The 17,664-nt window shown below is 41.1% G+C and overlaps 1 protein-coding gene across 1 annotated transcript in view; it reads left to right on the top strand.

The window, feature by feature from the left end:
* Positions 1–17,664, top strand: part of SH3RF1 (SH3 domain containing ring finger 1) — a gene marked incomplete at both ends in the record, with an annotated part of 180,987 nt that overhangs the window by 102,740 nt on the left and 60,583 nt on the right. Inside the window, 2 exons of the mRNA XM_080709753.1 lie at positions 11,887–12,162; positions 13,062–13,157. Of these exons, the coding sequence (XP_080565879.1) occupies positions 11,887–12,162; positions 13,062–13,157 (372 nt within the window). The remainder of the gene's footprint in view (positions 1–11,886; positions 12,163–13,061; positions 13,158–17,664) is intronic.

The following is a 17,664-nucleotide window of genomic DNA, read 5'->3' as shown; positions in this document are numbered from 1 at the left end:
CCTCCCAAGCCTGAACTACTACACCCAGCTGACCTATGTTATTTTGAAACAAGGTCTTGCTAAATTGCTGAGGCTGGTCTTGAACTTTGATCCTTCTGTCTCATCCTCTCAAATACTGGGATTTTATTTATACATTCAGAATATTAAAATGTAGTGCTTTTTAAAGAAGAGAGCATCTAAAAAATAACTTTTTTTTTTTTTTTTTTTTTTTGAGTACTGGAGATCGAATGCAAGGGCATTCTACCTCTGAGCTATACTCCCAAGCCTATTTATTCTTTCATTTGGAAACACTTTAAAATTTTGAACTATTTTTTTGATTCATTTAGTAATTCATTTAATTTATTTTTTAATTTTGTTAAGTTGCTGAGGGCCTCACTAAGCTGTTAAGGCTGGGTTTGAACCTGTGATCCTCATGTCTCATCCTCCTAAGTCCTGGGATTTGCAGGCATGTGCCACTGCACCTGGCTCAAAATAGCTTACTTTAAAATAATAATTTACCTATTGGTAAATTAATTCCTTGCAAATAGGCACTTCTTTTTCTATTGAGTAGCATTTCATGCACATTCATATAATGGAGAAAGCAGCAAATGAAAGCAATTAGTATGTTCAGGTAACATTCAATTTAGTACCACAGAATATTTATAAAGTATTTTAAAAGCATCATTTCCAACAGACTTAATCAAAATGAAAGAACTTAGCTGGGTGAACTAAAAGGTGTCTTTACATTCAGTTTTCTGTTACTCTATTTTGAAAACCAAAAATCCAAAGCATATCATAATCCATTGCAATATTTAACAACCCTCTCTTTTATCTAACTTAAATAGTACATGCAGTGGCGCATGCTCATAATCCTTTGGGAGTCTGAGATAGGAGGATCATGGGTTGGAGAACAGCCTCAGCAACTTAGTGAGGCCCTCCACGACTTAGTGAGACCCTGTTTCAAAGTAAAAAATAAAATAAGGCTGGGATATAGCTCAGAGGTAGAATGCCGCTGGGTTCAATTCCTAGTTACACACACACACACACACACACACACACACACACACACACAGGATTCATTTAAGCCTATATATTTTTTATTCAGTGAATATAAATAGGTCTTACTATCACTGTATAAAACTTTTCAATAGTATTTGAAAACTTTAACTCCAACCCTGCAATAATAAAACATCTCAGTTTGTGCCACATGTCTATTATAATCTGTCTTTTCCTTTTTTTTTTTTTTAATTTTGATTCTGAGGATTGAACCCAGCAGCATTCTACCTCCAAGCTACATCCCCAGCCCTTTTTTATTTTTTATTTTTTAAATGGGGTCTAAGTTGCTGAGGTTACTGTTAGGTTGAAAATAGAGTTAGGGAACTTAGGAGGGAGGCAAAACCACCAACTGGGTTATCAGAGACCGCTGCTTTATTTGAACCTGGCCCCTCCGGAGAGTCAGCCGGCCGTGGGGGAAGGGACCGATGGGCCACACATCTGGAGAGTTGCACATAGTCCTGATTGGCCGGCTGAGTCACATGGTGGGTCGGAGGCACCGATGTTTTATAGGCGTGCCGATTCTCTCGCAACACCTGTAGTCTCGCAATCTTTGGAGTCTCGAGGCACCTGGAGTCTTGTGATATCTCAGCTTCTGTCTTCCGGGGTTCTGCTTCCTATTACCGCTGCTGAGATCACGTGGGGGAAGGACCCGACTTATCAGTTACTAAAGCTGGCCTCAAACCTGTGATCCTCCTTGTCCCAGCCTCCCAAGTACTGGGATTAAATATGCATCATCACACCTGGCTCATTAGAATATTTTCTAGCACCTTCATTAACCCAGTCTCTCTGCAGTCACTGTGCTGCAGGTCTCTGTTCCTTTTGCTGCAGGGGACTCGGAATGAATCCTGGACACTCAATGGAGAGGCTGCCAAGTGCAGAGCCAGCTTGTAGCAGACGCTACCTTCTATTACACCCCTGTCTGTTCAGAGACAGATTTCCTGTTGGAAAAGCAGCCATCCTTCTAGGCAGTAATGTCCATACCCCTGAACTTCAGATTTTTTGTTTTTCCAGTTTTGCCATTCTGTTGATTGCCAGTGAGCTGTGAATTTACTGCTTTGTTTCCATACTTTCACCTCTATGTTTATACCGGGTCACGTATCTAGTATATTTGATCATTTCCAGTTTTCTTTCTTTCCTTCTTTCCTTCTTTCTCTCTTTTTCTTTTCTTTTCTCTTTGTGCTACTGGGGATGGAACCATTAGTATTCTCTTGTGTACACTGCGTCAATGAGAGGAATTTGTTCTGTTGATGATCAGAATTCTTCAATTTCGAGAAAGTCTAATTTATCAATTTTTGTGGTTAGTGGGCTTTTTTTCTGGATTTCTTTTTTCTCTTATTTTTGTCTATCCCATCACTAAGATATTCTTCCTAGAAAACTTAGTTTTATCTTTCAAGTTTGACTGTGGAATTCAGCTTATGTTAATTTTGCATCCTAAGGCAGGAAGTCTTCGTTTTCCCACCTTGTTTCAATTGTTCCAGAATCATCTTGTGGAAGGTTTCTTACCCCAGTTACATTGCCTTCACACTTTTGCCAGTTGTCTACATAAGTGCGAGTTTATTCCAACGTTGTTTTAATTCTGAAACTGTGAATTATTTTTCGTGTGTGTGTGTGTGTGTGTGTGTGTGTGTGTGTGTGTGTGTGGTACTGGGGTTCCTGGAAACCCTTCTACCTCCGGGCTACACTCCCAGACCTAATTTTTATATTTTTATTTTGAAACAGGGTCTCTTAAGCCAGCGCGGCTGGCTTCGAACCTGCGCGATCCTCCTGTCTCCACCTCCCAAGCGCCGGTATTACAAACATCTGCCACCACACCCGGCTGTTTTTCACATTTAATGTTATGTGTAAATTCTGTGCTGAGTGTGGTGGTGCCTGCCTACTATCCCAGTATGTGGGAGGATGAGATAGAAGAATTGCATGTTCAAGGACAGCCTCAGCAATGTAGCAAGACTCTCAGCAACTTAGAAGGGACCCTGTTTCAAAATAAACACAAACAAACAAACAAACAAAAAGGGCTGGGTGTAGCTTGGAGGTTGAATACTTCTGGGTTCAAACCTCAGTAGCACACGCACACGCACATTCCTAGGTTCAAGATTCAATCCCCAGTACAACACATACACATACACACACACACACACACACACACACACACACACACACACAGCTTTACCTGCCCCCTTTAATATCAAAACCTACTTTCACACACGGTTCTCCCTCTGTATTTCTGGTATTTCCCTACCTTCGAGGGTTTCTGTAAGGGTTGATGAGATGTATGTAGAGTTTGTAACACATAGTCTTCCTTCCCCATTTACGTCCACAGCCCCCAAAACCAGGGTTGGTGGGAGGCTTTTCATTGAGCAGAGGCAGGCAAAGGTCAGATTCTTTGCCAGGAATCACACAATTTTCAAAATAGGTAGAAAATTGACCTTTTACTGGGAAATATTTCCCATCCTGCCATGAGTCTTCAAGCTGGTAACTCAAGTTACTGCAGGGAATTTTGCCAATAAATTTTCCTGTTCCCTGCAAACTATTACAGTAATTAAACATGCAAGGTAGCAGAAAACTAATATTGAGGGCAATGAATCATGAATTTCCTGCATTTTCTATCAGTGAATTGCATTTTCAATAGCTTTCTTTCCTTCTACAAATCCATAAGATTTGTTTTCTTTAAGGATTTGTCAGTTGGGTACTCCCTTTTTAAGAACATCTGAGGAAGGAAAAAAAAAAGCTATATATCAGCTACATGACCACCAAATGAGTTCGTAAGGGAAATATTTGTTTACTGTGGTTTGCTACATAATTTGTTTCACATTTTTCAAATGCCAGTAATTCTCTTAGTAGAAAACACTCAGCTGCCCATTTCTAGAATGTATTATCCTTTTAGTTCTGCATCTAGGGAACTTGGAAGTGGATACCAATTAGTACGACTCGCTCAAATTTCTCTAGGTTTTTCTGTAGCTCCTGAGCATGTCCTGGGTAGAGATAAAATTCTTCCATCAGTATCACTACTTCTCTCACATTTCAGAATCAAGTGCCCACTGGGTACCATGCACATAGGAGGTGCTAAAAATAATTTCAGAAGGCTCAAGTAACTTCCACCACTGTGTGCTTGCATGGATTGTGAAATATATTCAAAGATGCCAAACCCTCAGTAGAATTGTCTCTTTAGTCGCTTCTCCTGTGAACATAGCAGTTTTTCTACTTACCACACCTTGGTGCTCAGCTGACTAGAGATAGCATCTACTTTTTCATTTGTCTGCATAGCAAGAGTTTATTCACAGACACTTTGGTAGAGGTTTATCACATCAAGAGGAATAATGCAGAGAGAGAGAGAAGAAGCCTGTAAATGGAGTTTGATAAAAGCCACAAAAGAGCGTGTGTTAGGCACTCGGTGTGTTCAGGAGAACAGTACCTTCATCAAACTTGGGTGGGGGAGGTTAACAGAGTCTTCCCCCAGAGGTAGTGCTTGAGCTAGGTCCTGAAGAACAGATGGGCTTTCCACCTGAGAAGTGTCTGTCCCAGTGACCTTTACAAGAGACACATATCTCTGATCTCAGCCTTATTAACTCCTGATTCCAAACAACAGAAGCAGTCATCCTAGACTTATAAATGCAGGTGAAGAAAGCAATGCTACAACACTGTCAACTGTGGACATTGTATTGTGATATTTATGTGCAAGTGCCAGGGACTCCTCTCAAGGAGAGATGGGTTACTCTGGGTGAACTTTTTTTTTTTTGGTGTGTTTGTGTGTGTGGTACTGGGAATGGAACCCAGGGGCATGCTACCTCTGAGCTACACCCCCAGCCCTATTTTATTTTTTATTTGGACACAGGGATCTCTATAAGTTGCTGAGAGCCTCGCTAAGTGGCTGAGGCTGCTCTTGAACCTACGGTCCTCCTGTCTCAACCTCCCAAGTACTGGGATGACAAGTGTGCGTCACCTTGCCTGGCTTTTTGTTGAATTTTTTGAGGGTGAGGAACGGTGTGTTTGATATTGGAGGCAATGTTAGCAAATGATTTGCTTGCTGGGGGTGGGAGATAGGAGGTGGAAAGGTCAACCCAAATGAGAGACTGCAAAACTCATGATTTAGAACATTATTTGTTCTAAGAGGTCATTGGGAAATGTCAGTAGAGTATAAAGATGTCTAGATAGAAAGAGTCTTCAGGAGAACGCTAAAGCAAATGGGCATGCAAGAAAAGGGGATTTTAGGGTTGTTTCGAATAAGGAAAATAAAATAATAATCGTGAATGAGGAAACATGTTTTTTCTAAGTGCTGATTATTTATAGCTGCTGTCCTCAAAGTGCTGGTAGATTTAAGTTGTTATGATTAGAAATTATTTGGCAGATTTGGGGTGGGTGGGAGGTGTAAACTTAAGAAAATGATCGTCCTTTACAAATTCCCAGCACAGTCCTCTGCACAAATAAATATTAAAGAAAGCACTAGTAAAGGATGAACTGTAGTGGCATTATGATACTGCTTTGGAAAAAAAAAACTTGTAATAATCATCTTGGATTTTTTATATTCAAATTAAGATATTTAAGTCATGGCCAAATCATATTTGAGTGATTATCTACCTAGCCATCTTGAGATCAATACTTAAGACTTATTAGATGTTAACAAATCACTATTTTCATGGAATACTGTTATTACATCTGTGTGTGTGTTACTTACTGGGGATTGAACCCAGGGGCAGTCTGCCTACCTCTGAGCAACATCCCCAGCCCTATTTAGATTTTAAAATTTTGAAACAGGGTCTCAGTTAGTTACTGAATGCCTCACGTAAGTGACTGAGGCAGACTTTGAACCTACAATCCTCCTTACTCAGCCTCCCAACTACTGAGATTTCAGGCATGTACCGCCACACGCAGCTGGGTTATCATATATTGATAGATATTTACTTTGCAGGGAAAAGCCCCACATATGTTGTGTGGTACAAAGGGCATATAAAGAACTTTTCCCTTGGCTTGTTATGTTGCTGTTACTCTGTGTGGCTGCTTTCTGTTACTGTGACTTCTTGGTGCTTTGGTTGTTACTGGAAAGTTTTTGAAAGTCAAGTTGGAATCAGGCAGAGTTTGTGCAGTTTAGCTGTAACTACATTATTAAGTCATACACATTTTATGGCTGTTCCCACTATAAGAGTATCTTCCAGAATTTCTTTTTAGTAGGTCATTGAATCTTTCTTACTTTATGGAGCAGTAAGAAATGCATGAAGAAATTTGAATTTAGAGAAGCTATCTTCCATGTCTGTCTGGGCATTGGCATTTAGAGTCTATAAAATAAATTGGCAGTGAGCGTTTTATTTACCTGTTAGAACAGCAACTAGATCATCAAGTAGCATTTTGCCAGATATATTAGAATATACTTGATGGCACCAAAATGAAATCGCAAAGCATTTAATCAAAAATATTTGTGTGCAGACCGCGTGAGGATGTTAATGTCTTATGTGACAACCGCATGTATAATTTAAGAAACAATTATTTGAAAAGTAAAGCTGGTCCACTGTCATGCTTTTTTTTTAAGAAAAAAATATGAGCAACATAATTCACTGTTTATTGAAGTTATCTGAGACATGGAATAGTTATAATACTTTGCCTGTCTACATTGCCAAGCTTTTTGTAGTGCTGGCAAGCATGGATGACAGCCGCACACCCAAGGTTAGACGGCAGCGTGGGGTTCTCTCTGGCTTTCGCTCCCTTTAAGCCTTCCTTTCATGTGTAGCCAAGTGAAAGTCTCCCAGTGAAATGCATGCTCTGCAGATCCTCAGGGGCCTTGGCCTACATAGAGGAGCCAGAGGAAAAGCAGCGGTTTAGAAGGCACCGAGGGCAGAGGGTCCGGGGTGATGACATGACTCTCAGACCTTTCTGAGAGATGAATGAGGAACCATCGCCTCCCTGGGCTCCAGACACATTTTACCCAGAAGAGCAGGACTAAGTTTTCAAACCAGTTGTTTAGACGCCCTCCTTCAGATGTTGCAGAAGGAAAATGTGTTCTTTGATGGCTCTTCCAAGTTGTTTAACCATTTACCCTTAATCATCTCTAGTCTGCGTGGGAATAAGTCTTCTAAAGATCACTGAACTTTGCTTGATTGGAAATCAGAGTAGAATTCATCTTATTGAGTGTGGGAAGGCTTCTTTTAAGAAACTTGATGCAAACTGGCTTTTTAGCCTCTTAGAATTTAATTGAAAAGGAACACCATGGAAAAACACTGCCAGATGCACAAATGTCTGCCCATGGGTTAGGTTGCCATAAGCTTTATGATTCCTTTCCTGTGGTTACTGATCATTGAAAGAACCGTAGCAGTCAACATTTAGCAAGTCGGTGCAAATTAATGAATTTGGGGTTGCAACGTGAGGATGTCACCCTCGGCTAGCCATATCGAGTGTCGCTGTTACCACCATAAATTTTCTCTTTGCCACTGGTTCTATTAAGAATGCTCGATGACTCTAGGAGCACTGCATAGATTTGCTCTGTGGAAAAGTTAATAGGTCCATTAGGCCACTGGTGTGTGGAAGTGATCTATAAAGAAGCACATTCCCTCGGTTCCCATATCAGACGATCACCAAAGAGTCGTACTGTGGTGGTTTGGAATTTTACAGATCTCTTCAAGGAGCAATTGAGAATGGTTTCCAGGAGTGCTAAATCTGCATCTTGGTGCATGAATTTGGCTGGCATGAGTTTGGGCAAAGTGGACCAGAAAGAGCTAGTGGAGGTGGAGGAAAAAACAGAGAATGGGCTATCGTGGTGAATAGAGTCATTTGTCACCGAGTTGGTAATAGGATTTTCAATTAATTCATGCAGGCTTCCAGTGCCTTACATTAGCGCTGTCAAGATGAACTACAGCCACATCTAAAATGCCATCCCCTATTAAACGGTGCATGTCAGTGAATTTGTAATTTCTGCTGTTCAATCAGAAGATGAATGGATTCTGCTTAGAAAACAAATGTGTGCTTCAGAAATGCACATTTCAAAGTCCTGAACACTTCCTAGGAGGAACATTCTTTGCATTGTTATGCAGTGAAAATATATTAAAAATGTCATTGCTGTGTGAATCCTTCCAAAAGGAAAAGCATTTGGCGACATAGAGACAAATACATTGTCAGGTACCCCATTTTATTTTGACCAGGCTGTTCACATGGGGTAATGATGGAGATGATGATGATGATGATGATGATGATGATGATGATGATGAAAATTCACACAGGTAGCGCTTCCTACCTTCTGCGCTATTTGAGACAGGTTATATACTTGAATTCACTAAATCCTGGATATTCATTCTATAACCCAGAGAAGAAATTGAGGCAAAGAGAGGTTAACCTGCTTGAGATCACACACCTATAAGTGACTGAGCTGGGATTTAGCCTGCGGAGTCTGTGCTTCCATTGGTTCCCTCTACTGCCTGATCATAGTCTTTGTAGCTCCATTACAAGTATTGGTTTAGTTCTATTTTTTATTTCGTTCTCTTTCTGTCTCATGCCCTGTAATAATACTTATTGGTCTGCTTGTTTATGGTAATTTTCTCAAATTTGTTGTGTTAGCTTTTCATTGCTGTGACCCAGATACTTGACAAGAGCATTTTAGAGGAAGAAACGTTTATTTGGCTTATTTTGGCTTATGGCTTCAGAGGTTCTGTCCATAGTCGACCTGCTCTAAGGTAGAAACGTGGTGGCAGGACATGGCAGAAGAAAGTTTCTCAACTCCTGGCAGGTGGGAAGTGCAGAGAGAGAGGGAGAGAGGGAGAGAAACAGAAACAGGTAGAGGTTAGGGACAGATATAGTCTTCAAGGCTACACTGCCAGTGACCTATTCCCTCTAGCCATGTTGCATTGGGGACCCTGATTCCAACACATGAGCTTTAGGGGTAAATTCCAGATTCAAACCATAGTACTCATTGTGGGAAAGCTTGTGAAGCTGTGATAACCATACTTCAGAAAATATATAGACATAGAAATAGAATTTTTTCTTGCATAAAATTGGACACTGAATGGGATTATGAACAAAGTTGGGAGCAGTAGGAAGGGCCAGTTCCTGAATGCCATTTTCTTTCTAGAGGAACCAGAGGACACAGAAGAACTGCTTACAAGATCATGTCAAGGCTGAATAACAGGGGTCATGCCATTAGAGGACAGATCTGAAGGCAGGGTCCAAAAGTCAAGAGGGTGCATGGGGACATCAGTACTTCTGGAAGGCACAGCTCTTTCTTCTTAGGATAATGGCTTCTCAGAGCAGCTTTAATTAGCCAACCATTTACCAACCACAGTATTGTATGGACAGAGCCAAGACAAGATGACTGCCAATAGCATTTTGAGAGCAAGAATTCCTTCCTCTTAAGCCAAACAAAAATATTTCACACACACAAAAAAGCATGGCTTATGGGTAAGCCAGTCTCTAGATCATTGACCAGAAACCAAACTAGTTGTTGAAAACTATATTATGAAGTTCTGTTGACATCAAGGATATTAAACTTTGATCTACCTTTTGGGGTGGGGGGAGCAGAGTATGTAAAGTAATCCGAACAATGCTATTATTGCTCTACTTTATTAGAAAGGTTAAACTTAGAAAAATACCAGAATCCATCTGTTTCAGGCCTGTGCTTTGCACATAGCTGCCTGCCTGCTTCATGTCCATTTTCCATTCTGCTGTCAGACTTATCTGATGCAGGTCTTACGGTGTCCATCTGGGCTTCAGACACATGAATGACTTACTGCTTTAAGGCTACGGCCATTCCAGGGCCATTAATGTGTCATTCAAGACCCTCCATGATAGCCAGGCATGGTGGCGCACGTTTGTAATCCCCGCACTTGGGAGGCTGAGACAGGAGGATCGCATGGGTTCGAAGCCAGCCTCAGCTACTTAGTAAGGCTTTCAGCAACTTAGTGAGACCCTGTTTCCAAATAAAATATAAAAAAGGTCTGGGAGTATAGCCCAGAGGTAGAAAGCCTATGGGTTCCAGCCCCAGTACCACACACACACACAAAAGACCCTCCATGAATTGGCCTCTGCCTACCTCTCCCACCATTTATGTTTCTTCATTCTTATGTAGGAATACCACATTCTTTATAAGCTCTAGTCTCTGCACAACGTGCTGCTTCTCGCTTCCTTGCTGTCCCTTCTGCCTGGAAGGCGCTTACTCTTAGCCTCACTTCTCCATTCCATTCTTGCTTGGCTTCAGTGCATCCTTTAAGGCTTGGGGAAGTATTTGATTTTTCCACCCACTAAACCTGAGAGTTTGCTGCTTCCATAAATAGTTTGCACGTCTCTATTACTGCATTTACTCTGCTGTATTATCATTATTTCTAATGTCTTATCTTTTAACAACAAGAATTAAGCCTTATTCCTAAAGACTCAATCAAGAACTACCACATTGCCTGGTATACAGTACAAGCTTGATAAGATAGAGGAAAATCTAGTGTGTTCCAGGTAGATGAGTAAATGACTAGGGACCAGAGAAGCAGGAGCCTGTGATCTTGTTCAGTGAATTCTTATAGACACATTGGATTTGCTATTTATCCTCTGAATCAGTGATGGACAGCAGTGTTCCAGGAAGCCAGGAATCTTAAAATGACGACGAGTGCTCAAGAACGGGCCCCTCCACTGCATTGAGAAGTACCCTGCCTAATTCACTGGATGATTAAATTGCCTGGGGGGTGCACACAGTTTAAAACCTGTCACTTAAAACCATAACGCAGTATGCAGCAACATTTAAAAACTCATGCCTTTGCCTTTAAGTTTAACAGCGCTTTCTCTCACCAGGAAAGAACAAAATTGACTGATCTTAAACTATAACACTTACAGGTTATAAACTCTGGGAGAGCAGGGACGGCAAATCTCTTACTCCCAGTTGCTTTCCAGACCTAAGCAGAGATCGGAATCAATAAATACTTGTTGGGTTCATGAAAGAATAGGATCTCCTGCCTACACTACAAGCAGTATCAGAGAAAGATTTGCCCACAATCTTCTCTCTGATTTTTATTGATCAGGCTTAAGAACAAACAGCTTGTAAATTGATGGATTGTGCTTGTGATTCAATTTTTCTTCTCAGTGCTTGTCATTTATGCTGATAAATAAAGTACTTAATATAAAATTGTTTTTATGAGTTTCTGAATTTCATATCAGGGAGTCAGACCCAGCAGTCATATTTTCATGTATTAATAATTCCAGATAAACAAGGGAAAAGCCCCCACTAAATTAAATTTGGGACTAGAAAGTTACCTTGTGGCTCATATATGGATATCTTATATACATCACCTATCTCACTGTGGATATTTGTTTGTATTTTCTATTTATTGGTGGAACACATAAATTGTTGTTGTTGTTGTTGTTTTGTACTGAGAATTGAACCCAAGGGCATTCTACCTCTGAGCTACACCCACAGCCCTATTCTCTTTTATAATTTGAAACAGGGTCTCACTAAGTTGCTGGGGCTGTCATCAAACTTGTGGTCCTCCTGTCTCAGCCTCCCAAGTAGTGAGATTACAGGCATTGCACCAGGACACTGGCTATACTTTTTTTTTTTTTTTGGTGGTACTGGCGTTCCTGGAAGCCCTTCTACCTCTGGGCTACACTCCCAGACCTATTTTATACTTTTTTATATTTGGAAACAGGGTCTCTTAAGCCAGTGTGGCTGGCTTTGAACCTGTGCGATCCTCCTGTCTCCGCCTCCCAAGCGTGGGGATTACTAGCGTGCACCACCACGCCCAGCTATACTTGGTTTTTTTTTTTTTTTTTTTAATGTGAGATTTTCTTCAAAGGGCAAAGTGTGAATTTGACCTTGAATTAAAAACAGTGACAGCACAGTTATATTTTGAGAGACGTTTGTGGGCTGTTCTTTCATTAAACTTCTTCTCTTTCTTAAAGGGAATACCTCAGTTACCATGTGCCAAAGCATTATATAACTACGAAGGAAAAGAGCCCGGAGACCTTAAGTTCAGCAAAGGTGACATCATCATTTTGCGACGACAAGTGGATGAGAATTGGTACCACGGGGAAGTCAATGGGATCCATGGCTTCTTCCCCACCAACTTTGTGCAGATTATTAAACCATTACCTCAGCCTCCGCCTCAGTGCAAAGCACTTTATGACTTTGAAGTGAAAGATAAGGAGGCGGACAAAGACTGCCTCCCATTTTCCAAGGTAAAGTGTGGATGAAATTGACCAGTTAATTCTCTGAACCTGGAATATGGTTGATATTTTCTCTTGGGAAAGAGAGAGAGATAGAGAGAGAGAGAGTGTGTGTTTTGTGTGAACTGTTGTGCTTTGCTTCTAAAAATATCAGGAAGTAGTCTTCTTTGAGTCACAAGGAAAAGAATTCCATGCAGAGACTCCTGTGAAAGATCATTTTGGTGGCTACTCTGTGGTATCGTTTTTATAGTTAGACCCCAAATGTATTTTAAGCCACTTCTAACTTCATTTTTAATGGTGCATTAGAGTGTCACGTCATAATGTAGTTCGTAGTGAAGACATTGCCATCTGTGCACAGAGGACTTGGGGTTTCTATTGCACTTTCAAGAGAATGTGTGCCACCCCTGGGTTTTACAATACCAAACTATGTATATCTGATGAAACATCATGACGTCCATATTTTATGTGCACACGTGCAAATGTCATCACCTAAAAGCACAGGAATATATTTGCTGAATTGGCAAATTGGTTTGGAATTTTAAACAGAATATTATGTATTTGTAAAGGAAAGAGGTAGGCTGTGCATTTGAACGGGCATTTGGTGTTATCCGAAAGTGAGAAGCATCAAAAAATCGATCTCAGCAGAAACTCAAGGTGATGGGGTGGAGGTACCATTCAAGGTTGCAGCTTGTGGACCGAAATAGAATGAAAGGCCAGTCCGTTGTCTAAGAGGCTAATAGGCTACCGCAGTGACCCATAGTTATGGTTAGTTTGTGAGCGCATCAACGTTGTGTACTGAAGATATGACATTTCCGCCCATCTACTCTTGGAATTCGAGTCCTTTTTTATGAAGAGACACCAAGTGATAAACTTCGTGGGTTCGGGGAGACTGATGATTTGCTGTTCTTCAGGACGACGTCCTGACCGTGATCCGCAGAGTGGATGAAAACTGGGCTGAAGGAATGTTGGCAGACAAAATAGGAATATTTCCGATTTCATACGTTGAGGTAAGTTCATCTGTTGAACCTTGAATGGCTGTGCATCCAGCTTAGGAAGTAAATAGGGATTATGCAAATAAATAGGGATGATGCAATTTAAGTTTAAAACTACACGAGGCAACAGCAGGAGCGCCCTGTTCTGGATCTCTGGGTAGATTCGGAAAAGTTCCTTCATTCTGTCCTTCAATTACTAAAGACTAGGAGATGTTTGAAACTTTATCTTCCTGCTAAAACACTCCTGTGTCTCGCTAAAGGTATTGCTAGGTGAGGTGGTACATACCCGTAATCCCAGTACTCGGGGAGGCTGACACAGGAGGATTTCTAGTTCAAGGCCAGTCTCTTTACTGTTACACAATAAAATATAAAATAGGCTGGGAGTGTGGCTCAGAGGTAGAACACTCCTGGGTTCAATCCCCAGTAGAAGAGAAAAGAAAAAAGTATTGTATTTGTTCTGTCCATCAGCTATACTATTTCTAAATATTTTATTCCATTTGCCAACTTTAGGATCAGAAAGTGAAAAAGACCCTGAGTAAGGTGGAGGATTAATGTATTTGTTTATTCGTTTACTTATTTCACTGATTATCTGTCACAAAACCAGAATAAAATAGGATTTGCAGTGTAGGCCTTTAGTTAACATGTATTAAATAAATAAAGGAATCATTTTCCATCGTTTCCCGGCACTCCATAAGTCCTTTCTTCCTGTTTAGTTAGCATTCCTCAGAAAGCTTGTGGCCAAGCCTGACTCAGTGAAGTCTAAAGAGACATGGCTCTATTATTTTTTTTTAGCAGAGCACAAAATAAAAATGAACTAGGAAGTTACAATTTACAGTAGACCTCCATTACATCAGCTGCCATAAACTAAATGCCCATTAGTAATAAACGTATTTTTGCCCAAAGCAAAATTGAAGACATTTTTTAAAGAAAGAAACAAACATGGCCAAAAACAAAAAAAAACATCCAGAGATTCCAAGGTACCAAAAAGCTTGGGGAAAGAATTAAGGTCTTGGGTATCTTTGTGACGGATAAGTATAAATTACATAAGAAGAAAGGAAACGTTTTATTTAATGGAAAGAAGAACACCTAGGCAGGGACACCAGAATATACACAAGCCAAAAAGCAAGAAAAAGCACAGATTGTTTGGGGAATTGAAAGTAATTGTGTTGTTTAAAATGTCAAAGCATATATCTTGGTTGTGTGAAAAAAGAAACACCAGTATCGGTTATTTTTCCATCTTTTTATCTGAGGCATTTGTTTTGGCATGACTCTGAAGACTGAAATGACAAATGATGTCCTTGTAGCTAGCATTCAGTTTCCTCCTTAGACAGTGAGATTGCCAAAGTTTTCATAAAAAATCAGTTCGACTACCGTATATCCATGGGAAAGTAATTCAAACCATGTACGCGTCTTGAATTTTATCCGTTCCCTTCAGCTGTGCCTGTTTATTGAAATATTTTTCTTTCCTCCTTTGAAAGTAAACAAGCCGGGCGTGGTGGCGCACGCTTGTAATCCCCGCCCTTGGGAGGCTGAGACGGGAGGATCACACAGGTTCGAAGCCAACCTCAGCTACTTAGTGAGGCTCTCAGCAACTTAGTGAGACCCTGTTTCCAAATAAAATATAAAATAGGTCTGGGAGTATAGCCTGGAGGTAGAAAGCCTCTGGGTTCCACCCTCAGTACCACCCAAAAAAAAAAAAAAAAAAAAAAAGAAATAAACAACAGGAAAAAATATCTTTATCGGGCGATCCTTTTTGTACATTATTTATGTATTCTAAGTGGGTGTCATGGAAAATCTATGAGCATTTCCAAGTATTTGAATGGCTATGCTAAAGAGCGTGAGTAACAGGAGATTAGTAATGAAAGCCTGTCTTTACTTGTTAGGTATTATCAGTATTACATGCTGATACTTGGTTTATGATGCATGAAAAGGTCTAGCTATCTTTTGTTATTGGGCAGGTGTAGAACTGTACAGATGGGCGTAAAAAGGATCCACCCAGGGCCAGTCCGGAGTCACTTAGAGTTACTTGAGTCATTAGGATTATTTATTCTGATTTAAATTGGCAAGGTAAACTCCTGCCCCGATGGGAGTGCTTTCATTCTTTTTCCTTTTTCCTTTCAAATAAGCATTTTTTAAAACTCAAATCAGAATTTTGCTGGTTGAGATGTGGCAAACTATTTTTAGGTTTCGTTGATGTCGGTCCATCAGATTGAAGTTCCTCATAGAAAGCAAAATGTCTGCGAGTTCGTGGCACCTGGGTTAGCCCTTAGGGGACTGAAGTAGGGGCAGGTTTCAATCACAACCTACCAAGATCCATCTGTTTCAGCAGTGTAGAGTATCTTACTTCCAGACGTTGTAAAGCAAACTCTAAGAATCAAATACTGGAGGTTTTTTTTATTTCCTGCTCTATAAACCTATTCAAGTTTGACCTACTTTAGAGCTCAGACACTCCCCAATATAAAAGCAGACTTCACTATAAAAATTTTACTAGTAGCTGAGTGTGAGGGTACATGCCTGTAATCTCAGTACTTGGGAGGCTAAGACAGGGGAATCGTAGGTTCATGGCCAGCCCCAGCAACTTAAGTGAGACGCTCCACAACTTAGTGAGACCCTGTTTCAAAGTCAAAAATAAAATAGTTTCATGTGTAACTCAAAGGTAGAACACCCCTGGGTTCAATCCCTAGTATCACATAGATAGATAAAAATTTACTTGTACATAATTTTCTTATATCTTATAAACATTTAAAGTCTCCATCTGGTGCTTTTGTTGTTTTCCATGCTGCTGTCAAAAGCAGTTATCTCCCAGAGGTTTTGAGAAGATCTGATGAGATAGTTTGTCCCCAAGGGCTCAACACCACTGTATCTTATACAGAGTGGCTGGGAACTCAGATTAGAACAGAATCCAGAGGATGCCAGACTGTGGTTCGATCACACTTGAAATAGCCTCACCACCGTGTGTCCTGAGGGAAGTACATTCAGAGCTGAGTCCCAAGTCTCTGGAGCCACAGTGTCATTTGCACAGTCCTCTCTGCAGAAGCTGGAGCTCCGCTTGGCTCCTCCAGAGAGGGTTGGTCATGGAGACACCCCGGGACCTTGCTTTTGGTGGAACCTCTAAGCAGGCTGGGCCAGGGGTGGGGTTGTGGAGCATGAATGGAATCTGCATGGGCCAGGGATTCAGGTGTTGAACTGTGGAATTGGACAGGAAGGCAGGTTGTAAGAAGCTGAGCGTCCAAGACGGGAAGGAGAGGATGGAGGATGAAGGAGGAGCGAGGTAGGGAGAGATGCTATGGGCACAGTTTCCCTCCCTTTCTGTCTCCAGGCATCCTTTCTCTTCTCCCTCAGCATCCTCTAGGTATGGGTGGCTTCTCCACCTGTACTGGAGAAATTTGTTGGTGACAAGATAGTGGCAATCATATTGAATTTTGCATAAAAATCTTGTATTATAGGAAACCACAACATTCTTCAAGGATAGAATAGAGGAGAGTCTCTGGTTGGAGGGAGGAAGGAATGGCTGCACAACTGGCCCTGAATTCTGTCCCGTAGAGTCCTTGCCCAGCCCTGTTGGTACTGATAGTTTTGCTTTAATGCCACCCACCCTTGCCCTCTTCAGAGTCTCTCATTAGACCCTTCTCTGGCTCCACTTGGATGTGTTGTGGAGTTCAGTCTGCTTAGACAGACTCTTTCTTGACTTGAGCAAGCTGAAAAGTAGTGAGGAATAAGACTTTCCTGGGAGCTGGGAGTGGTGGTGCATGTCTGTGATCTCAGTACTTGGAAGGCTGAGACTGGAGAATCCGAGGTTCAAGGCCTGCCGCAGCATCTTAGCTAGACTCCCAGGAACCTAGTGTCCAAAACAACAATAGCAGAAGTTAGCATGCCTCTGGGTTCAATCCCCAGTACCAAAAACAACAACAACCACCAAGTTTCTTGGGGAAGCCCCAGTGGATTCTTGGAGACACCACGCCCCAGGGTGTTATAAGTGTATTTGTTAAGAATTCATTTCAGTTTAAAGAAAAGAAAAAGAAATTAGTAGCCTGCTTCTCTCTTTGTTCAAAAAATACCAGTCGTCTACAGAATGGGAGATTGTTAACAAGCCCATTAATTTAGAGCTGACTCGTTCAGTCCTAGTTGTCACTTGGACGAGGATGGCATGATGTGTGGCAAGCGAAAAATTTGAATGAGTCGGAGCTAACTACGGGATTCGGAACATTTCTCAAGTGTTGTGTTTTGTGAACTCTACCTTGTTATTAAGTTTCTCTTTTTTTTATTTTCTTTCCTAGTCATTTTGTTTGAAATATCACTCATCCAAGTTTTTTTTTTCCAACAACCCAGCCTAGTACTCAGAAGCACAGTTCCCAAAGCCCTCTCTTAAGAATCCAACACTAACGCTGGGCGTGGTGGCCCATGCTTGCAATCCCAGCATTCGGGAGGCTGAGACTGGAGGATCACGATTCACAGACAGCCGCAGCTACTTAGTGAGACCCTGTCTCAAAATAAAGAATAAAAAATAGGGCAGGGGATATAG

The sequence above is a fragment of the Muscardinus avellanarius genome (genome assembly GCF_963383645.1).
Source record: "Muscardinus avellanarius genome assembly, chromosome: 14".
NCBI lineage: Eukaryota > Metazoa > Chordata > Mammalia > Rodentia > Gliridae > Muscardinus > Muscardinus avellanarius.
This window is presented reverse-complemented; position numbering and strand designations above follow the sequence as displayed.